Source organism: Diceros bicornis, chromosome 10, assembly GCF_020826845.1.
Source record: "Diceros bicornis minor isolate mBicDic1 chromosome 10, mDicBic1.mat.cur, whole genome shotgun sequence".
In the NCBI taxonomy this organism is placed as follows: domain Eukaryota; kingdom Metazoa; phylum Chordata; class Mammalia; order Perissodactyla; family Rhinocerotidae; genus Diceros; species Diceros bicornis.
In genome coordinates, this window is record NC_080749.1 from 80674884 (window position 1) to 80699390 (window position 24507).

The window sequence follows — 24507 nt, forward strand, 5'->3', positions numbered from 1 at the left end:
CACGCGCACACATAATGATCCTATAAAAATAAAACTTTAAAAAGAGAAAGAGGAAGATTGGCAACAGATGTTAGAGCAGGGCCAATCTTCCTCAAAAAAAAATTTTTTTTAACTTTCAGTTTTATTGTCAGTGTATTTATTGGCTTAATTTTATGTACTGTTTCATTTTAAATGTAAGGATAGAGATTTAATTAAAATTGTATATTTATACTGTTTGTTTGTTTCTTAATTTTTAGCCTTTTGTTTCTTGCTGCATTGGTTCAGCTGGGCAAAGAACCACCACTCCTCCACCATCCCAAATCCCAGATCCACCTTTTTCTTCCCCCATTACCCCTCACCGGACATCATTTGGTGGAATTCTGTCATCAGCCTCCTGGGGAGGAACAATGGAAAAATCAAAATTGATTACCAAATTGATATCAGCTGGCACTCAAGACAGTGAATGGGGATGTCCCACATCTCTGGAGGGTCAGCTAGGGTCTGTCATCATCTTCTATGAAGCACTACAGCCTCCTCAGGTGAAGGCATTGTATTTATCAGGTGAGCATATACGATCATTCTGTTTAATTAAACTTAGTTTTTTCTGTTGCCTAAATATATTCTGAAGAATATATTTGATCTCAAGAGTGTATTTGTTTTAATTGAAGCTGAAAGGGAAGAAAAAGCCCACCACACCTCATACTTTTCTCCCCCTCAGCTTTGCTGAGATAGTAATGACATATAACATATGTAAGTTTAAGGTATACAGTGTGATGATTTGATACATGTATATATTGCAAAATGATTACCGTAATAAAATCAGTTAACACTTCAATCCCCCTACGTAATTACCTTTTTTTATGTGTCTGTTGATAACATTTAAGATCTACTCTCTTAACTTTCAAGTATATTATACAGTATTATTAATTATAGTACAAGATACCTTTTTGGTAGGAAAGCAAACCTTTGGGAAGTATTTCCAGTATTACCCATAATACTGCCTGTATTAGTCTGTTAGGACCGCCATAACAAAATACCACAGACTGGATGACTTAAACACTATTTATTTTCTCACGATTCTGGAAGCTAGAATTCCAAGATCAGGTTTCTGTCAGGTGTGGTTTCGGTGAGGCTTCTATTCCTGGCTTTTAGATGGCTTCCTCTTTGCTGTGCCCTCACATGCAGTCTGTCCTCTGTGTGTATGTGCAGAGAGAGATCTCTGGTGTCATTTCCTCTTCATGTAGGGGGCCCTATTGGACTAGAGCCCCACCCTTATGACATCATTTAACCTTATTACTTCCTTAAAGGCCCCGTCTCCAGATACAGTCATCTTGGGAGTTAGAGCTTCAACATATGAATTTTGGGGGGTACACGATTCACCCATAATACTTCTAGTACTTTTGACAGATTTTAGTAATTGAAACAAAATATAGGCCTGTCTTTATAAGAAATCATATGACTGATTCTAAAAACATATGAGTCTTATTTCAAAATTTGTCATTTTTATAATTTATATATTAATCTACTTGAAGAATTCATTAAGGCAGTAGAATTAGGAGTCCTTGAATAAAATTATAAGCTATTTTTGTTTTGGCTTTTCCTTTTTCTTTTGGCTATGATTTTAAAGGTACACATTGTTATTGGATCATAACTACTTTCAAAATTATATCTATATTTTAGTAGGGTGTTCAGGAGTTAAGCCTCTAAGTAGTCATATATATTAACTCTGCAGAAGAGCTAATTATTTGTCAAAATGTATTTTTTAGATTACATGGGAGTTTTGAGATGAATGAGACTGTCCAGACTTTCAGAGTTTATACTGGAACCTTGTCGTTACTTTAAAACTCACCAAAGTAGTTAAAATTGATCTTTAATCTAAATAAATTCCAAGTTAATAATTTTAAGTTGTTTAATGTAGTCATTACAGTTATATAGTTTGGATTTTGTTCTTACAATTTTTCCTACCTATAACTCTACTCTTAGAAATAATATTTATTATATAGTGTTCAAAATGATCATTTTTAATGGCTGTGTAATATTTCATTGGATTCGTAATGTATGATTTTACTTAGGTTGTTTATAATTTTTAATATTGTTATAAACTTAAAATGTTAAATATGATGAACTGTTGTACTTATTGGTTTTTTTTTCTTATTTTGATGGATTTACTTATGATAAATTCCCAGGAAAAATATTCGAAGTGTGTGAATATTTTTATGGCTCTCAATACATGTTACCTCATCACTTTCCACAAGAGATATACCAATTGATAGTGCGTACCAGTAATACATAAGTATACCAGATTCACCACAGCCTCATTAGGATGGAATGGTCGATACTGTTTCCTCCATTTTTGATGTAAAATGGAATGTTGTTTTAATTTGTATTTCTTTGATTTTTTTATTAAAGTCAAGAATTTTTTACTACTCATTTGCTATTCCATTTCTGTGATATCTATTCACATTACTGATTGACTGTTTTGCTATTTTTTCTTATAAATTTGCATTGGCTTACGTTAGATAAATGAATAGATAAACTTTGTTACATTTGATATTATTTTTTTAATGCTATATAAAATTTCATTTCTGTAGTGGAGATTGATCCACCTCTACCACCCCAACTTTTCTGGGTTTTGGACAAATTGGAGGCGATATAAAAATAAAGTACATTTTGGCTAGTGTGTTTTAACTGTGTTATGTTTGTAGCTTGAAACAGCTTAACTTTAAATTTTGTTCTGATTACACAGAGCTGGAGAGGACATATATATTCAATTATATGTGTGTGTGTGTGTATAAATAATTTTCAGGTCCAAACTGTTTAAGCCCTTGGAAATTTCCAGAGTCTGACATGGCCGACCTGCCTGGTAACGTCCTTCTTCACTACACTGCAAAGGTCAGAGTAAATGCACGGACTGTCCATCTAGTTGTATCTGTGCTGTGAAATAAAATTCTTTTTTTAAATTTCTTTTGTCATCTCAGTGCGTAATTGAGAGAGTGGGGCTTGAATTACCATTAAAAAAATCATTAAGTTTCAAAGGAAGATGAGAAGCAGTAAAAAGTTAAGGTACAACTCTCAGGGTTCAAGTGTTATCATTATGTGATCCCTATGATATAAATGGCAATAGTTGTAGTAGGAATTTGTACTAATGAATCAACTTCAGTGAATGCAACTGTTTAAACTTGTATTCTCCTGCCTTTTGGAAGGAGAGATGAAACAGAATTGAGCTCAACAATTTTTTGTTTATTTTTTAAATGTGATGTCAGCAAGAAAACAATAAAAATGAAATGTTTACTTCAGAAGGAGAAAAGAGAAATTACCTATATGCATACCATGCCCAGTCCTTTTTCCTTCAAGGAAAGGAGTTACTTTCATTCTTGTCAAAGTCATTGAGGTCAGCAAGGGCTAAGGGAAAAAAGATCAAAGGTAGAACTGGGAGGAGAAGGGAGAAGTGGCATAAACAATAGCAATTGCTTTCATTCTAGTCAGTGTTGCACTGACCCAGAAGATGCTTTGTTGTGTGAGATTATACGTTACAGAATTTATTTTCTAGTTTAGCCAGCTAGTATATTACTTTAAATACTTATTTGTTATATCTAACTTAATAAAATTTACTTATTGGTTGATATCTCCCTGTAACTTTTTATTTTGATTAATTTCAAACCCAGAGAGAAGTGGAAAGAATGTAAGGTGAAGTCTTGTATACATGTCACCTAAATTCACTGATGATTAACATTTTGCAACATTTTTCTATCACAAATCATTTGTGAAAGCAGATTGACATAGCTATCAGGACCCTTCTAAATTTTTCTATATAATCATTAACCTACCTAAGAAAATTATCAATAATTCATGTACTCTACAACCCACATTCACATTTTCCCAAAAATATTTGTTGAGCCTTTTAAAAATTTAATCCTGTGTCTGTTCAAGGTTCATGCATTGCGTTGGTTATAATGTCCCTTGAGTCTCTAAGTTTTTGTTTGCGTTTTGTAACACTAACTTTTTCCCAAGGTATATGTTTATTTACCAAACTAGAATTTAAGTTATTTCTTGGCGGGGCTGTGTCTTATACTTATTTTCATTACAACTACTAGTATAGGTAGATAGGAAATAATTGGATTTAATCTCACTAATGTATCCGATGGCGTGTCTAGACGTGATGGCTCCCTGGGTCTTTTTGGCATTATGGTTATGTTCTTTGTTCAGAGTCACTTTGATCTTGAAAACATTAAGGTTGAATTTTTACTGTTGAAAGTAAAAATTCTGTGATATTAAAAAATGGCTATTATTGTTTTTCCTCAAGAAACCCAATATGACAAATATATACAATAAAACAGTTTATTGGAGGAAAATTTCTTGAAAATGGTACTATATAGTGATATAAGAGTTCTGTGGTTAAATAAGTTTGAGGGACTGTTGCATTCTGGATATCCCTCTTGGAGACTGATGATGTGCTTGAAAAATCCTGCTATAAAGAAACGAGTTTACTTTAGTTTTATCCTGCTTTTTGCCAGTTATTTGAATGTAGAACATATTTTGTTTTTATCTTACTTATTAACAAATGGTAGTTTGGGAGAAGCTGCTCTAGAGGATTTTTTGAGAGTCAACAGTTTTTCATTTTTGTACTCATTTGTAGGAGGTGTTTCACTATCCATTTGTTTAAAATTTTTGAGTGTCTTCTCTATGCCAAGAATTGTCTGAACTTGTAGGATACAAAAATGAATAAATTAAAGTTTCTGGCTTTATGAAGCTTACAATCTAAAGTTAAATAAATATATAAAAAAAATAAGTGCACTATACCTTTATGAGCATTTTTCTTTTTAGCTACCATTTATTGAGTGTTTACAGTATATTAAGCACTCTGCTAAATGCTTCACATATATTGTTTCGCTTGATCTTCACAGAAGCTCCGAGGGGTGTATGATATTATCTGTATCTTTTTTAAGCTCTAGTTTTCTGAGGCTGGGTAAAGAAAGTAACTTGCCTAGCTTCATAATTCTGGTGAATGGCCTGCCTGTTGAACGTGTATCCTTAACCACTGTGCAGTATTTCTCTGTTGGAATGGTTTACAAAATACAGTGCAGGTACAGAGGAAGAGTGGTTGGTTCTTCCAGGAGCCTGGAATATCATAGAAAAGGTGGTTTGATTTGTGTTTTGAAGGCAAAGTTGAAGAGGGTTGTGCAAGGAAGAGTGAGCAGCACCTACAAAGGCATAGACTGTAAAACTGGGTTCCGCATATATGGGGGATAGGGCTCTACGCAGGAGGAGAAGATGGCAGGAGATGAGATTAGAGGGCAAGTGGAGGCAGACCATAGCAAACCTCCTACGCCAGGCTAGATGGTAGGCAGTGGATAGGGTTTTAAGCAGAAGAGTAATATGATCAGGTTTGCAGTTAGAAAAAGGTCTCAAGCTGCAGTTTGGAAGTTGGATTAGAGGGATAGGCGACTGGAGGCAGTCATACCGTGAGGAGATTACTGTACAGGAGAGGTCATAGGTAGACGATACCCAAGCTAAGGTGGGAACGGGGAGAAACACATTTCTGTCTCTGAGGCTAATGTAGTTTACATGGAAGTTACATGTAAACTCAATTTACATTTGTTTTATTAAAGTAGTTGTTCTCAGTTGCCTTAAGAGGAAAGCAATGGCCACATCATCTGTGCTAAAATTTGTAGGTTTCTTTATTTTCCTTTGGAATGGGGATTAGATGCAAGGATGCTTCGTTACCTGCAAATTCACAGATTGAATGTGAAGTTAGCTGCTTTATAAGCCTTTATGGAAGTTAACAAATAACTTTAACAATTTCTAGAGTTGCAGACTAAGCTCTTAATCTGAATATAACTAGAATTGTCAGTCAGTAACATGAGGGAAAATAGTGTCTTATGCCTGTGATTGGATTTTCATATCATGATCTATTTTTCTGTTCTGTGATTTCTGCATCTCACATTTAATCACACATTTTATGTGTATTGTGAAATTGTGCAAGGGAGTACTAATAGGAATAAAACACTGAATTTTTTAAAAAGTTAAAAATCTATTTGCGTATATTAATTTAAAAGAGAAAATTTTAAAAACTATGTGATTGGTGAGTGATAAGTTCTAGCTGTAGCTTCTCTGTCAGATGAGAGCAGTGACCTGTGTTTGATGAGTGAGTGCTTTAGAATCTGGTCCCCGATTCCTTTAAGAGGCGTTCAGAATAGTAACACCAAACTTAATATTGTGGGCATCTTATCATTGACTATACTATATACCTTTTGAAATTATAGTGAAATGTTCCATATATAGTTAAAGTTATATTTTGTCTTCATTGTGCTGTTTGCCATATTTTCTTTTATTCTTAGGCCTGCAAAAATTCAATCTGTCTTGATTTATCTACTAATAGTTTGCATGGAAGGTTAACAGGAAACAAAGTAGTGAACTGGGACATTAAGGTGAGTTAATGATAAATGACAGGCAACATATTATGTAAGTTTCCTGATCCTTTAAAGAAGTTTATCTTTTTTGTGTGTGTGAGGAAGATTAGCCCTGAGATAACATCTGTTGCCAATCCTCCTCTTTTTACTGAGGAAGACTGGCCCTGGGCTAACATCCGTGCCCATCTTCCTCCATTTTGTATGGGACGCCATCACGGCATGGCTTGACAAGCAGTGCCTAGGTGTGCGCCTGGGCTCCAAACCCTGGGCCACTGCGGCGGAGCGCACGTACTTAACGTGCGCCACCAGGCCAGCCCCAAGAAGTTTATCTTGTAAGCACCACCAGATTGATATGAATAATAAGTCTCGGTTAAAATGTTTGCAGGGAAGATATACAGTTTAAAGTATAAACAAATAAGTAGTTGAATGACTGTTTGATTTGCTTGAAACTTAATTAGCTTTTTAAGCTATGCCCTAATCTTAACAGTTTCCATAAGGAAAATATACTGCCTTAGTTAATTGCTCCACTTTTAAGATATTTAATCCCTAAAACTATGTAGCAGATTTCAATTCCTCCTGACCTTCTCAGAGACTTCATTGATTCTCCCTTTTCTCCTGAATCCTACACTTTTCCCTGTCTGCAGTCTCCTGTCCATCAGCTTGAAACAAAATCAGATCTTGGCTCTCTGAGGTTGAAGATGAGGAACTTTGCCTCTCCACACATCCCTCTCTAGCTATCATATCCTATAGGGCTTTTTCATGTGCCTCATGTTTATGTCTAGTTGCACATATGCTTCTGTCTAGAGTCCTCTGCTTATTTTCCAAGACGGAGTTCACTGCTCTGGTCCTGGGTACCTGTAGCATTATCATTTCACTCGTCATGGTGACTAGTAAGTGTCTGCTTGCTTGATTCTTCAGTAGCTTTGAGAACTTCCAAGGAGGGGCCGTGCTTTTCTCAGCAGTCCTGGCACAGGGTTGTGCAAGAACATTGTTGACTGAGTGATTGCATTCGTAACTGTTGTTTGGGCTAATGTGAAAGTCAGAGATATCCTATTTCTACAATGGAGGATTTCCTTAAAAGATATCTTAAATAGAAACTATAGCCTAAGTAAAATCAAAAGAAATATGAAACTTATGAGGGAACTTGCTGATAAATCAGCAAAAAAATTTTTACCTTCCAGTCAGTCAACACTGACTAGTCAGTCAATGTTGATATGCACAGTCAAATATGCTTATTGTTTCAATGGAACAGAAATCATTAGGATAATTCTGCCTGTGTAAAAATGAATCCATCAGTTAGTATTAATCTCATGTCATTCATCTGGTATAAAGCTTTTTCTCTTTGACTTTGAGACAAGAACACTTATTCTTGTCTGTTAACATAGTAAGATTTATGACCTCTGCCAATTCTTCAGTTAACTTCTGCTGTCACTTATAAGATTGGTTTTACAAGGCTAGTTCTATGTGTTACTTACATAAAGAAAGCTGATTATTTGTGCCGCTCATGATACTTAAAAATCAGAGCAGTCTTTGTTGCCTCGAGTTACAGCTACGTGGAAATCAAAAAGAAACAAAGTTGGGGCCGGCCCTGTGGTGCGGTGGTTAAGTTCACACGTTCCACTTCAGCAGCCCGGGGTTCGTGGGTTCGGATCCCGGGCACGGACCTACACACCACTCATCACACCATGCTGTGGCAGTGTACCATATACAAAATAGAGCAAGATTGGCACAGATGTTAGCTCAGGGACAATCTACCTCACCAAAAAAAAAAGTTATCAGGAAAAACACTATTGCATGTTTATACTGCAGAAAAATCAAAGACAAAAAAAGTTAAATGAAATGACAGCTGGGAAAAAAATACTAAAAAGCTAATTTACTTACTATACAAAGCTCTTAAAAATCAATATGAAAAATAGGCAAAGAATATGAAAAGGTTGTTTACAGACTTAAGCCAGGTCTACAGGGAACTTTGGAACATTTTAGCAGTGAATAATCGCTAACCTTCTGTAGCACCCAGGCTAAGCACTTTTCATATATTAGCTGATTTAATCCTTGTAACAACTTTACAAAGTGAGAATTAATATTGTCTCATCTTACAAATGAAGAAACTGAACCAGAGAAATTAGTGATTTGTCAAAGGATATTGAATATATTTTGTTAAGCTATCCAAAATAGTCACTTTGAACTTTGGCTGAAGCCACACGCTCCACCCTTCTTGTTAACTAGAAGTAGAAGAGTCAGTCATATTTCTACTGCCAAATACATTCTTTTTTTTTCATAACTTATTCCCCTGTTCATTATTAAGGCCTAATTGCCTTGTGACAGTTTTTTCCTATTACATCATTAGTGTCACGTTATAAAGTCTGCTTACGGATTTATGTGTGGATTGCCTATGTTGAGAATTCTTAAACTTTAGAAAACAAAGGTGCAGAAGAAATGGTGTGGGCTGGTCTCTCTTGAGTATTGATTACGGTGACCCCTGAGGCTGCTTTTTCAAGCATCTGCCGGCACAAGGCTTCCTTTAGCTTAGGCTCTCCTGTACATTGTCTAAAGGTATAGCAAATGATAACCTCATGTATGCCTTGTAGATATTAAATGACAACATTGCCCTTGTTTTATAAGATTATAAAATTGTAGTTGTCTTTTTCAGGACGTCATAAACTGCATAGGTGGATTAAATGTGCTCTTTCCTCTATTGGAACAAATCAGCCACTTCAGCGAAGGACAGATTGCTGAAGGAGTGAATGAAAGCACAGTTTCTGAGTTGATAACACCTGTAGAAGGAGATTGGGTGGTACTGACCTCCACGAAGGCGTCAGGTATTAAGATGAAATTAACACAAAATAGTCCTTGAGAAATTAGAGAATTAATTGAAAAATAGATTAAAATGTTTTGCCACCATTAGGAAGAAGCTTAACCATTTGTAGCTGAAGCAGCCCGTCCCTAATTTTATTAATGTAGTTCAGAAAGTTCATAATACCGTGGTCAAAAAATATAAGATGTTAGTTTTATTCTTGACTATCCTTAGTTTGTATTCTTAGTGGAAATATGACAACGTTGTTAAATTTATGGTAGAGAAAATATTTACATGTATATGTAAGTATACAGTATGCAAGCAATCGCTGCGCTGTGTAGTATGTGTTCTACAAGTGACCTTTGAAAGCAAATTCCTGAACCAAATTCCTTGTTTGTTATAATGTGCATTATGATATAGAAAGTGTGATAAAAGTGAGTAGAGTAATTACGATAATTAATGACGTGTTCACAATTCCACAGAGTCAAGACTAGAGAGAAATTTAATTGCAACATTTATCTTGATTGTGAAACATTTTATTCAAAGACATTCTATTAACCAGGACAATCTTATTCACTCGCATGGAGTTGCCACTCTTGGTGCCTTACTTCAGAAGGTGAGGTCATCTAACCTTATGTAGATGTGGCTGATGATTGTAATTGTTAGTGTTGGGGTTTTTTTCTTCCTAATAAATAAAATTTTTTTAGTTACACTGTTATAGCTTAAATTATATTAGTAGATATAATTTATAGCACAAGCAGCTTTTAAAAACTTGTGTTAAATCACCTTATACAAGAATTACTCATCTTAGATAATAGTATATAATCTTTGATATACAGCACCTTCGTTGTTAGCTTTGGTATTTGGGATATTTGATCAATTTAAGACTCTGTTTTAGGAATATGACATTAGGAAAATATGTTCTAGTGTTAGGTCAGAAAAATTTGTGTTCAAGTTGTTTTTATTATTCTAATCAAGATATTCGTGTTTAGTAGATGTTCTGAATTAATCGTTGGAAATTATAACTTAATGACAATTATTTAAAGTGAACTTTACAGAACCCTCTTCTGTTTGGATTTCAGGTGCCAAGCACCTTGATGGATGTTAATGTATTGATGGCAATTCAGTTACTAATTGAACAGGTTTCATTAGAGAAGAATATGCAGCTCCTGCAACAAATGTATCAGTATTTACTCTTTGACTTCCGTATTTGGAACCGTGGAGATTTTCCCTTTAGAATTGGTGAGAGCAGGCTATTAGGGATAAAGTTTTATAGTTGTTTTAGAAATTTATAACTACCTATATGACTTTATTTTAGGTATATCACTGAAGAGCGAACTTTCTATTTTAGGTCATATACAGTATCTTTCCACCATCATCAAAGACAGCAGGAGAGTTTTCCGAAAGAAGTATGGTGTGCAGTTTCTCCTAGATACGCTTAGGATTTATTATGGGTATGATGTCCTTGCTCCTTCTGAGTTTGATATTCTTTTCTGTCTGCTACTTGAATAGAACATCTAGATTATTTATTTTCCAGCAATTCTAATATCCTAGTGTGGAGGTTAAAATGATAAACAATGGATCACATACATTGGGTTTAAATCTTGTGTTTCATTAATTTTCGAGCCATGGGTAACTTACTCAACATTTCTGTGCTTAAGTTTTCTGGTCTGTAACAAGGAGATAATGAAACTGTGACATCCTATGATTGTTTTGAGGATTACAAATTAAATGAATTAATAATATGTAAAGCACTTAGAACTGTGTCTGGCACATAGTGAGTGTTGCATAAATATAAGCTATTTTAACAATTTATATCTTTGTCATTGAAATTCCTAACCTTAAAAGGTTTTCTGTAAAAAGAAAAAGCCAAAGATACCATGAATTCTAATAATTACATGGAAACATCTTTTTTTTAAACAATGAATTTTTATATTAAAAAGTACCAAAATGTAAAAATTAAAAATTTCAATTTTTGCACTTTTACTTTCTTTTTCAGGAGTGATTGTAAATATAGTGAGCTGTCTCTAGATGATATTCGAACAATAAGGACTTCTTTGTATGGACTAATTAAATATTTTCTGTGCAAAGGTGGAACTCATGAAGAGATACAAAGTATCATGGGTTACATAGCTGCTATCAGTGAAGAAGAACAGGTATTATGCCTGAGATAAGTCTGTTTTTTCTTTTTAACATTTATATTGCTATATCAGCTTCTTTTAAACTTGGATATATGTATTAAACATATTTTAAGAGTAAAATGTTTATAGTGTCCCATACAATATTATGCAGTTAGAGAAGTAAATTTTATCTCCTAACTGAAAGTTTATTAAAATAGATGGCAGTGTAATAAAATATTTTAATTAGCTAGAAAGTAGTATGTGGAAATAGCTGCTATGGCAATTCTGAAGCCTATCTTCATAGGCCACGTAATGTATATTTACATGTCATCAAAGTTACTGGGCAGATTTCTGACATGAATTTTAACATAACATAGGTTCACAAAAGTTTTGCATAAAGAGTAAATTGTAAATGTGTTTCTATTTTTAAAAGCTTTTATATACATTGTTCATTTATACTTCTTAGCCACCTTTTAAGCCGGTGGTCCTCAGCGTGTGGCCCCTCACCAGCGTTACCTGGGACCTGTTAGAAGTGCAGATACACTGCTGAATCGAGCCTTCCTGGTGATTGCAGACTAGGGATTACTCTTCCCATCAGAACATTTGGAAACATATGTCCAGAGAGATTAGGTGACTTAGCTTAAAAAGTCACACAGCTGAAGAACCTGGAACTAGAACCCGGGCGTCTTTACTGCTATTTCTGTGCTCTTTTTGTACACCATTCTCCACACCAAACTTGAGCAGCCTTAATTGATGTTGACTCAAATATTTTTCCCTCTATCGTGAAATATTCATTGTGTAGTAAGTGGTTACATGAATTCATATTGGTATTATATAGATGAGTTAACTTAGGCTGTTTACCTATAAGGTTGGACTACTTCAAAAGATTCTCATTATTTAGAATAATGGGCAGCCATCTTATTTCCTGATAGCTCTATTGTCACCTGCTGTGATTCATTGCAGATGATATTTTCTTGGTCGATTCAGTCAAAGAATTATTTATTGAAAACTTGCTATGTACATAAAATAATAGTAGACATTGTGGGTATATAATGATGAGTGAATTATCATTCTTTTAGCCTAATGGAGGCAGGGGTGGATAAAAGAGGTTTATAAATAATTATGAAACAAAAAAGATTATGATGATATCTATTTGAGGTTTTCATAGGAGAGTATTACATGTTGAGGAGACCAGGAAAGGCTTTATGGAAGAGGTGGCTTATCATGTGGACAGAGCAGGGTAGGTGTGATTCAGCAGGTAAATATGGGTGGGTAGTATGAGAGGATTTACAAAAGGACATGGAATAAGCCAAAAGCATAATGTAGGGAAAAGGCAGGGCTGGTTCAAAAAACATCAGGTAGTCCAGGTAAGCTGGAATGTTGGGGTATATGGGATTTAGTTAACTGTTTGTGGTTTATGACTTCTTTCGTGCTTCCATATATGAGTGTGGCTGTTTGTTTTGTGTTACTTTCAAAAGCTCTTTGGAATTTTGGATATACTCTTCAGTCTCCTACGTACCAGCCCAACTAGAGGTCAGCTTTTCTTACTGCTGTTTGAACCAGGCAATGCTGACATACTTTATGCCTTGCTCTTAAATCAAAAGTACTCTGACAGATTAAGAGAAATCGTTTTTAAGGTACAAACATTTCTTAAGCATCTTTATATTTTGGGGCATTTGTGGGTATATGAATTTAATTGAAACATATCCATTCTATGAGTGTAAATTCTTTTTTCATATCTTCTGCTATCTAATTTTAAATTGTTCAATTTGTATTGATATATATTTTTCATGTTTTTGCTGTTTGTATATTAAAAAACTAATTATATTGTGATCTGATCATTTCAGTGGCAAATCCACTTTGTCATACCGTCTTCAATATAAAACTTCTCATCTCTCTTTTGACTTATGGTGGGTCTACCTGGCAGATCATAACTAACCTTATTGTAGCACCCACTATTTGTCACGAACTACACATTTTTCATATGTTAGCTTACTTAGTCCTCGCAACAACTTTATGAAGTGGATATTCTTCTTATCCCCATTTTACAGATGAAGAAATTGAGGCCAGAGAAATTAGTAACTCATAAAAGGATATAGAACATATTTTATTAAGCTATCCAAAATATCCAAAACTTTGAACTTTGGCTGAAGCCACTCACTCCACCGTTTTTGTTAACAAACAGTAGAGGAGTCAGTCATATTTCTATTGCCCAATACATTCTTTTTTTTCATGATTTATTCCCCTGTTCATTATTAAGGCCTAAGTGCCTTGTGACAGTTGTTTCCTCTTACATGATTAGTGTTACTGTATAAAGTCTCTTTTTAGGGTCATGTTTGGATTGCCTGTGTTTGAAATCTCTAAACTTTGGAAAACGAAGCTTTATTAAAAATGGTCTGACATAGTCTCTCCTGACTATTGGTTGGGGTGACCCGTGAGGCTACTCCTTAAAGCATGTGCCCACACAAGGCTTCCTTCATGGAGACTGTGTTATTTCTCCAAAAATGGCCTTGTGGGGATTGTTCATGGTATTATTTTGCCAAGATTACCCTTTCCATGTAGGGTTTCAGTATCTCACTTTGAAAAATGTTGATCTCACTCCAAGAAGTGTGGGGTTACTAATTCATTCTCCCATTTTAGCTAATGGATGGTTGCTTCACAAAATGTTTCCTTGTTCTTGAAAATTATTTTGATAACTGTTACATAAATGGATTACTAGATTGATCTAGAAGTGTCTTTGTTCTCTTTCAGAACACGCTTTTGTTCCTCTTGCAAGCTGCAGGGTTTGTTTCCATCTATGCCTTAGCCATTAAAAGAAAATTGTAAATTATTTCTTTCATTTGCCAAGAAATATATGTAAATTAGAGTTTTAAGCATATTATTCAAATACAGATGTGTTACAGTCCAATTTATTCTTTTTTTAAAAAATTTTTTGTTTATTGCAGTAACATTGGTTTATAAGGTATAAATTTCAGGTGTACATCATTATACTTCTATTTCTGCATAGATTACATCATGTTCACCCAATTTATTCTTACATCCATTTCTTTAATGATAGTATGATGTGGAGTGCTCTTCCCTATTAGTGCTGGGTTTTCTGGTTTTTTTAATACTTAAGGAATAAAATGATGCTCCAAAAACCTTGTACACTAATATTTTATTCAGTATGAACCTAAGTGATGAACTGTTCTCAGTTCTCTATATTAAGAAGAATACATTATTGTTATGATCAGGTTATGGAACAAATGTTGAAATGCACAAATGTTTATGAACGAAGTAAACAACGTATTCGACTGAGAGAAGTCGGCTACTCAGGATTGGGACTCCTTCTTAATGAAGCACCTGTTAATACCTCTCTCATTAAAAACCTTACCAATCAAATCATAAATACAGGTATGACTAAGACTGATAATACTGATACATTCAAGAAATGTTCTTCATAATAGCATAATTCTATTTGATGGTTCTCAGGTTTTTTACCTAAAGGTTTTTTCCCCTCCTCTCTCAGGTTGCTTTTTAAATGACCTGTTACCTGATTCAGCAGGGCTTTCCTGGGTACTGTTTCTTATGTCCCTTGTTGTTTCATCTCCCCAGAGCATAGCACAGTGCCTAACTTGGTAGGCCTTCGGTAAATGTTTACTGACTGAATGATTAGTAAGTAATCGAGGCTATATAACAAGAAAAGGACACTAGAGAAAATATGTACAAAATATTCTCTTTTTTGTGTGTGTGAGAGGAAGATCAGCCCTGAGCTGACATCTGTTGCCAATCCTCCTCTTTTTTTGCCGAGGAAGATTGGCCCTGGACTAACATCCATGCCCATCTTCCCCTACTTTATATGGGATGCTGCCACAGCATGGCTTGACAAGCGGTGCGTCGGCGTGCACCTGGGGTCTGAACCTGCGAACCCTCGGGCCAACGAGGCAGAGCACACGCACTTACCCACTATGCCACCAGGCCGACCCCCGTGGCCGGCCCCCAAACTATTCTGTTTTTTACCGAGGTTAAATTCTTTTTTTTTTTTTTGTGAAGAATATCAGCCCTGAGCTAACATCCGTGCCTATCCTCCTCTTTTTGCTGAGGAAGACTAGCCCTGGGTTAACATCCCTGCCCATCTTCCTCCACTTTACATGAGACGCCGCCACAGCATGGCCTGACAAGCAGTGCGTCAGTGCGTGCCTGGGATCCAAACCCGGACCACCAACAGTGGAGTGCGCGCACTTAACCGCTAGGCCACGGGGCCGGCCCCAAGGGAGGTTAAATTCTTAAAGGCAAAATGAAAACTAATTTCACATATTCTTGTTTGTTTCTGATTCTGTTTTTATTAGCCTTTTTTTTTTTAGTACTTACTACAAACTGTAGAATTTATATCAGGTGCTGGGGATTCAAAAAGGTTTAAGATAAGGTTCTTTGTCTTGTGGTTTACCATCTCATTGATGACAAGAGGCATGTACATAAAAAGATAAATAATAGTATAAGATCCAAGCAGTATGGACAATATGTTCAGGCAATCAAAAGAAAAGAACAATTATTTAGAGTTTACTTAGAAGATGTCAAACATTCTAAACCTATTGTCCTCGTAAAATTTGAACATGTCTATAATTCTTATTTAAAATGAAATAATTATGTTAGCATTAATATAACTGATACCCACAGTTCTTTCTTTGGTTATCTCTGGAATTCAATTTTTTAACTTTTTGTTTTTCCCACCATAGATCCTGCTATTAATTTCAAAGATCTGTTATCTGTGGTATATATATCTCACAGAGCACTCATGAATGTCAGAGTGGTCATCTGCAGAAAGGTTAGTAAACTTTTAGGATGTACTTTAAGAGTAGCAGTATCATTATACTGTGAATAACTTTTAGATTGAGTATTTTGCACGAGATATAAGTTTTAATATCCGTTATTTTATAAATAAACTGTTTCCTTTTTTGAGGTGAATTAACTTCATATAATCATAAGAAACCAGCATATAAATTTGTTCCTCTTAGTCCTACATGGGTTCCTGGAAATATGCCCTTTCCAGAGTCAAAAAATTATTGCCAGAGAATAGTTTCTTTATCAAGAACCTTCAATGATGGTAACATTTCTAATTCATATGCCATATTTTAGAGTTTCTGAATCTTTTGAACTTTGTGGAAAGAATTTTCTATAATTTGTTTATGAGTATTCCAACAATGATTTGTCCTCAGTGCACCCATTTAACTTTTAACTAAGTCAAAGAATAGTCATCCCGTGTGCTTCCTCCTAATTGTAACCTTCTCTCTCCTCCCCTGTAACCACTGACCTGTGTAGTATTTGCTTCTTTGCTTTGCTTTTTAATCTTACTCCCTAATTATGTCACAGTATTTTTCCATCAATAATCTAGATATATATCTTTCTCTTTAATGACTACATAGTTTTTCATCCTGTGGCTATTTATAAAGTATTATCGGGCTGGCACCATGGCTTAACGGTTAAGTGCGAGCGCTCCGCTGCTGGTGGCCCGGGTTCAGATCCCAGGCGCGCACCGGCGTACCACTTCTCTGGCCATGCTGAGGCCGCGTCCACATACAGCAACTAGAAGGATGTACAGCTATGACATACAACTATCTACTGGGGCTTTGGGGGGGGAAATAAATAAATAAAATTTATAAAGTATTATCTGGTTCTCTGTTGATGGACATTTAGGTTGTTTCCTGTTTTTCCATGTTAATAAACTTCTGTTAAAATCTTTTTTTATGTATAGCTTTACTTATTTGTGGTAATACATCTGTAGGACATAGTCTGAAATGGAGTTGCTATGTCAAAGGGTATTTACATTTTACATTTTGATAGATTTTGCCATATTGGCCTTGAAGCAGGACATGCAAATTGCCTTTCCTTTCGGTGTGCAGTTAGGAACAGCTTTCTGTGCAGCCTAGTTTTTATCCATTTTATATTTATAAAATAGACATAAAATAAGTCTCATTTTATGGAAATTTTAAAGTCATGAAATCATGAAAAGTTTCTTCACCAAGCTAAGTTTAATCTGGAAGAAGAAAATGGTTATTCTGCACCCAAAGAGTAATGGTTTCTCGCTGACAGCGTTAGTGAAGACAGAAATTTCATATGTCATTGTGACTCATTGCGACTCATTGCTTTCTACATCAGCATCAGCGCGCATTAGAACCATTAATATTGAAGTCCCTACCAACATTATTTGTCTCCTGTGATGAAACTTGTCAGAGTTAGAAATTCTGATAAAAGAGATAAATCTAAACACTGGGAGCTAAAGTTCTTTTCATCTGTGTAGAAGTTTATTGACTTTGTGATAAAAATGTCTTAAAGCTCCTAACTGAATTTCTGACAGTGTTTGAGAACTTGTTTTTATCCAAAAAATGAGAAATCAGTTGGATAGTAGAGGTCATACATATTGCCATGTCAGTGTCTACACTTTAATTTCAGCATCTTATTCCAGCTAAATAGCATCCGTCTTATTGGAATTAAAGTTTAGTTTTTGTTTTGTTTGTACAATATAGAGTTAATGAAAAAAAAACTTTCTGTAAAAGCAGCCATTAACTTTGCCCAAAAAAAGAAAATGAGATGAGAAAACGTTATTCTTGGGATACCTAGGCTCTGGCACCAAAGTACCAAGACACTTTGATAATGTCTTGTGTGTCCCGTTTACTCCCCTGACCGTAGTACCAGAACTGTGCCTGGCACATGGTAGATATTCAGTGTTTGCTGGACAAATGTGGTGGCTCACGGAAAGTTGTTAGTTGAGAGGATATAACCTTATAACATTTGAAACAAGCCTTCATTCTATTTATATTTTCTTTCTGACCAAATTAAATTAATAATGTGAGTGTGTTGACACGTGGAAGATCATTTTATCTTTTTTTCCTTTTTTATCTTTCAGCAAATATTTGAGCACATCCCTACTCTGGACAATGAGTAATATGCAGATTAGCTAAAAACACAATGTCTGCCCTTCATATAGTTTATTTATTTTTAAAACAGTTTATTTATTTATTTATTTATTTTGTGAGGAAGATCAGCCCTGAGCTAACATCCATGCTAATCCTCTTTGCTGAGGAAGACCGGCTCTGAGCTAACATCTATTGCCAATCCTCCTTCTTTTTTTTTTCCCCCCCAAAGCCCCAGTAGATAGTTGTATGTCATAGTTGCACATCCTTCTAGTTGCTATATGTGGGATGTGGCCTCAGCATGGCCTGAGAAGTGGTGCGTCGGTGCGTGCCCGGGATCCGAACCTGGGCCGCCAGTAGCGGAGTGCGAGCACTTACCTGCTAAGCCACGGGGCCAGCCCAACTCTTCATATAGTTTATAATCCAGTTAAGAACATAATCTTTTGAAAGTATATCCTCCCAAAGTTTCTCATTAAATCACTTGTCATTAAAATAACTGAAAAGAAACTGTTTTTAATGTAAAATACTGTGTACTTTTTGATGAATTTTATATTCCTCATCTCTTTGCAGATTTTACAGATGTTACAGTCCCAGCCAGATGCAGCACATCAGATATCTCAACAAGTGGGTTGGCAAGACACTTTAGTTAGGCTTTTTTTAAAAGCACATTTTGAAAATGGAAATACTCTTCGTAAGCACAATAGGGCTGTTTCAGTGAAAGACAGTGATAAAAATATATCAGCTGAAGATGTTAAGAGGAACTTCGATGAAAAGACGGATGAGGAAAAAATCAACTCTTTTGCCTCCACTAATGTGTCTTCAGATCAGTGGAGTTTGGAGGATAGACGCTCGCTGGACTCAAACACACCATTATTTCAAGAAGATAGCTCTGTGGGAGAGTTGTCTTTCAAATCAGAGAATCCAGAAGAATTCTGGCATAATAACCCTTCACACTTGAGTTTAGATCTCAGTAGAATTGACTCATGTGAACTGAGTGACAGTGGAAGTCAGATGCCAGACAGCCTGCCTAGCACACCATCCCCAGTAGAGTCTCCTAAATCATTTTCTGTGCAGTCTGACAAAGAGAGCAGTATCACAAGTGACATGGGCTTTAGTGATGACTTCTCTTCACTTGAAAGCCAAGAGGTAAAATTCCTTATTTGTCCAATGCTGTTTTTTTATATGCCTATTATATACTTCTAATCCTTAGATGTGTGTAGTTAACAATTACATATTATGTTCTTGTTCTAAATCTCATGATCTAAGATATTAGAGGCCTAGAAGTCACTAAATTGTGTGTCTTGAGAGCAAAGCCAGTGTTTTCTTCATCCTTGTATCTCTAGGGCCTACCTAGGAAAGTTCAGTGTATATGATGGTTCTTATGTGCTTTTAACACCCTCTCCCTCCAGTAGTTTAATATTACTCTATCTTTTTTATAGGGATGTGAGGAGGAGCTTCTTCGGTTACTGACAAACATTTTGTGTTATGTAATGTGTAAAGGACTAGAGAAGTCGGATGATGATACTTGGGTTGAGCGGGGACAAGTGTTTTCAGCACTAACTAAACTGGGAATATCCAGTGAGCTACTTCGACCATCAGATGAAATAAAACTAATGTAAGCATTCAGTTGTTGATTTCCCCTCTCCTTCTCGAGTGGGCAGGAGTCTAAAATAAAACTTGTTATCGAACATTTATACAGTCTTCAGTGGATGTAGAGAGAAAAAGGAGAAACTTTGTGCTTTTCCAGTCTGTTGCCATTCAGTGGGATCTAGAGAGAAAGCCAGAACTAACTCCAATGTGAGGAGATTTAAACCTTAAATTAATTTGGGTTTTAAGTGATGACGTATTCCTTGTTTAAATTGTTTCCTGCAGTGTCTAAGCACTTGGTGCATTGTGTTCTACAGTCTTGTCCAAATTCGAGTGTTTCCGTGCTAAGGGAAGGGAGTAGTGTTTTCATGAAAATTACTTCTCTAAAGCATTGAGTTCTCTGCATCTGATAGAACTCGGTAACAGTAGCACACTAGGGGAGAATTACTTCATTTTTCCACTGGGCTAGACCCTCTGTAAGGCATAGTAAGGCTTTCTTCCCTAACCTTTCCAATTTCAGCTTTAAAGAAACTTTGAAGGATCTCGTGGAGACTGACTGGACTTTCATAGCTATTTTATAGTCAAGTCAAACAGGTAACTTTTACTTTGCCTTTAGTATTAGGTGTATTAAAGATAGATACTCCAGAGATTAAAAAGTGGCTTCATTGTTACTAAATTCCATCCACAATGTTTTATGATACCTGCCAGTAATAATGTCTCTTTGGAGATACAGTCCTATTCTTAAATAACTGGGGTTTTTTTCCATGTCCTACTATTTTTCTAAACTTAAAATGGTTTTAAGAGGACTTTGTTTTACGCTTAGTTTGCTACAGAAGATGTTAGAATGGGCAGTCACAGAAAACAGAGAAGCCAAAACTAATCCAGTAACTGCTGAAAACGCCTTCCGACTCATGCTGATCACACAGGACTTTCTGCAGTCAGAGGGACTAGTTAATTCAAACATGTGGACGGAGAAGGTGCAGTAATATCTCTTTGAAATTATTTTTTGATAGTGAAGTTGTTCAAAGAAAGAAATTTTGTACTCCCTCTTTTCAGAGCATTAATGTTTAATCAGATGCAATAAACATAAATACGATGTGGTAAATAGTCAGATTTTCTTAGCTCTTACTAGGGTAATTCTTTTGGCTTTTACCAACTGAACACTGAACTAGTTCTGAAATATTTATGATTTGTATTACTGTTGGGAAACACTCATCACCAGTAGATTTAAAAACTGAATGTTTTTATTTCTCAATTTTTCCTTTGTGATAGCTTTTAGAGAATATGACGCTGCTCTTCGATGGTCTGTCAGTTTGGTATTCTGCGAGTCCAGAGTGGGTAAAACTCTCTCAAATTCAAATCCAGTTGCTTCTTGGCTTCATTGGAAGGGGTAATTTGCAGGTTTGTCAATTCTTTTACATGATTTTCTATACTTGCATGCCACATAGGAATTATTTTTGTGATAACTAAATCATAATACATTTTCAATATTTTAATTTTTTAAATTAGTTCCAAAAAAATATCTATGATTTCACTTATGTTTCAGTTTTGTGAGATCAGAAAGAAGCTTGAGAGGCAGCTAATTTGATTATTTTTTCCTGATGTTTATGACTCGGTATAATTTTAAAGTTTCCTTTTAAAGGATTTATACATAGCTATGTTAGAAGGCATTACTCATGTCATGTATATTTAGTGCAGCTGGGAGCTGTACAGCCTGCATAGGCTATTTATACATGTGCAGTTTAGAGCTTGCATTTTTAGGAAAATGATTTTTAAATTGTTCCTTTCAAAATCTTTTGTGTTTCTTTACTAACCTACTAATCCAGTTTTACATTTATTTCATATTTTTTCATTCATCAAACACTTACTGAATACCTACCAAAGGTTAACATGGTGCTAGGTTTCTGAAATAAAGATAAATAAAATATGGACCCAAGGAATATTTTTTATTTCTGTTTTAAATTAAAAATTTTAGAGGTTGGCAGAGTTCCGTGTGCATTTTAGTCTCCTATTTCCATTCACGCTGGATCCTTGTGGTGACCGGGGCTGGATTAGTCCTGATGTGTATCCCTTAGCTATTTACGTGGCCCTTTGTATTTTCCTTTGATACTGGAATTTTAGGTACTTGGAGAAAGGGGATCTGGGTGGGGATGGTTTCTAAGATACATAAACTTGCTATACTTTTGATAAGAACATGAGGAGGTTGAAATTCCATGAGATTGCCTTGTTTTAAAAAAGTCATACTGTTCAATGGATATTTTTTTCTAATTGTAAAAGTAACACATGCTCATTGTGGAAAATACACAAAAACATAAAGAAAAATAAATAAATAAATTCATCATCCCATAGCCTAAGAGGAAACAACTGTCAATATTTTAGTATTTTTTTCTATGCATATATTTTTTTCAGATGATTGAAATCATCATGTATTTTGATAATTTTGTGTTCTTTTTCTTTCTCTTACAATTATTTCAAACTCATTTCCCCATGTTACTAACTTTTTAAAGATAGTTTTTTTCATAATCATAAAGGTAACACATGTTTGTTGTAGAAAACATGGAAAATGCAGAAAAGCTAAACAGAAAATGGTCATTCTAATCCGTGGATGGTGGAAGTTTGAATTGTACAGCCTTTTAAATGCAGTTTGAAAATATAAGAACCAAGAACTTTAATAAAATTATTATACTCTTTGTCTAGTAATTCTACTTTAAAACTATATCCTAAGGTAGCAATCTAAAAGCTTGAACAATCCTGTACACATAGATGTTCACGGTAGTATTCTTTGTTTCTCTGCTTAGAAACAGAACAAGGGTAGCTTTTTTGGCTTTTTCATTAATATTAGCCTGATAGCTGCTAAAGCAGTTGCAGCCAGTGTGCCAGATAGTTATTTGTTTCAGATATTAGGACTCTTTTTTGTTCCACTCGTGCTTACCCTCAGTGTTTTTCTCTTTGATGAACTTTCCCTAAATAAAGTGTTTCTTTAATTTGTTCGCCATTAAGTACCCAGTGCCTGTCCTATGGTAGGGCTCTGTTGTGAATAACTGTAAAAAAGTAGAGTACAGCACCTGCAGATAAGACGGATCCTATCTACCAGGAGTTAGTGACCTGAAACATTTCTTACCTGCCAGCTGGTTAATTTCGTTCTCTCGGGAATAAAAACATATTTCCCTGAGGTTATGCATGTTAAGGGCTGGGAAAGGAACCTCTTCCCTTATATGGGTTTAAATGGAGTTGCCTGCAAGATGAATCTGGCTTAGCAAACTTGTTTTATTTGGCCCATACGTGTTATTTAATTGCCAGTATTTAAGTGTTAGGAGATTCCACATAAAATGCCAAGATTTCCCAAAATTAACGCAATGGTCAAGTAAATTCTCTTGCATTCATCAAAGTATCTTTATACTTTTTAAGTAAACATATAAACTTATAGTTTGTTTAGTACCATCATATTAAGTTAAAAGCAAAGCATCAAAGTGGGGTTGGCCCGGTGGCATACTGGTTAAGTTTGCGTGCTCCACTTCAGTGGCCCGGGGTTCATGGGTTCGGATCCTGGTTGCGAACCTACGCACCACTTATCAAGCCATGCTGTGACAGGCGTCCCACATAGAAAGTAGAAGAAGATGGGCACAGATGTTAGCCCAGGGCCAATCTTCCTTAGCAAAAAGAGGGGTATTGGCAACAGATGTTAGCTCAGGGCTAATCTTCCTCACACACACACACAGCAAAGCATTGAATATTCAACTTTTTGTGTAAGCAGTATTTTAAAAAACACATAGCAAAAAGCCCAGAATATTAGCGTTGGTATTTCCTGGATGATGGGATTTTATGACTTTTTTTCTTTCTTTTGTTGGCTGTACTGGAATTAAGCTACTTTAGTCAAATTCAAAGACTAAAGTGAAGGGTTTAGGGGAAAATCTGAGGAGGGTAGAGAAGCTTCACTAGTAGAAGCTTAAGTTAAAAGTAGAAAAGTGACAGTTTTGAGCCCTTTAGAGATTGTTTCTGACGCTGTTTGCTTCTTGAAGGCTTGCATGGAAAGACTGCCTGAGGTCCCTGCTTGTTGTCTTGGCCTGCAAAGACCTGTGCATACAGCTCAGATCAGCTTTTGGCACAAATACATTCTGGAAGTGATGTCAAGTTCTAATACTTTCTTTTTCTCTCTCTCTTTTTTTTATTTTGAAAGTAATAAGATCCAAAATTGGCATCTAGGATTAAAGGAGAAGGAAGCACTTTATATCATTTGTCCTGCTATGGTTTTAAAGCTTAGATCTTTCCCTTGCCTAAACAAAAGGAGGCCCCTTTCTCTGTTGAGGTTTAAGGCCAAAGCTTAATAGTAATACAGAATATTCTTTTGCCTAGGTTTGTACCCTGAATATGTATTTTCTTCAGGAACTTTAAGGGTAATTAGATTTCTGATCAAGGACTCAGTCTCCTACATACCTGTCCTTTATCAGAATGCCTTTGATTCCAAATGACAAACATCAACTCAAACTGACTTAGTTGAGAAGGTTTATGGGCTCATATAGCTGAAAATTCCATGGTTAATAGGCATGATTCAGTCAAGGCTCCAGTTCCATTTACTTACTGTTCTGACAGGATTGAGAGAAGGATTTTCTCCATGTGTCAGCTTGTCTTAAGCTGGCTACCCTTATTGTCAAAAATGGCTACCAGGAGCAATTGAGGCTATATGCTTCCTCATTCATATTCAGAGTCAGAGAGTGCTTCTTCCTACA

General features: G+C 35.5%; 1 protein-coding gene across 4 annotated transcripts in view; it reads left to right on the forward strand.

The window, feature by feature from the left end:
- The window catches only part of NBEAL1 (neurobeachin like 1), a 148011-nt gene that overhangs the window by 65077 nt on the left and 58427 nt on the right, over positions 1 to 24507 (forward strand). For 3 of the 4 annotated variants that reach the window (XM_058549638.1, XM_058549640.1, XM_058549639.1), the window contains 15 exons: positions 237 to 540; positions 2786 to 2871; positions 6318 to 6407; positions 9040 to 9208; positions 9666 to 9799; positions 10266 to 10425; positions 10535 to 10637; positions 11183 to 11339; positions 12782 to 12940; positions 14537 to 14696; positions 16019 to 16107; positions 18764 to 19339; positions 19633 to 19808; positions 20604 to 20757; positions 21053 to 21181. In XM_058549638.1, the coding sequence (XP_058405621.1) occupies positions 237 to 540; positions 2786 to 2871; positions 6318 to 6407; positions 9040 to 9208; positions 9666 to 9799; positions 10266 to 10425; positions 10535 to 10637; positions 11183 to 11339; positions 12782 to 12940; positions 14537 to 14696; positions 16019 to 16107; positions 18764 to 19339; positions 19633 to 19808; positions 20604 to 20757; positions 21053 to 21181 (2646 nt within the window). The remainder of the gene's footprint in view (positions 1 to 236; positions 541 to 2785; positions 2872 to 6317; positions 6408 to 9039; positions 9209 to 9665; positions 9800 to 10265; positions 10426 to 10534; positions 10638 to 11182; positions 11340 to 12781; positions 12941 to 14536; positions 14697 to 16018; positions 16108 to 18763; positions 19340 to 19632; positions 19809 to 20603; positions 20758 to 21052; positions 21182 to 24507) is intronic. The other variant, XM_058549641.1, reaches the window with a different exon arrangement.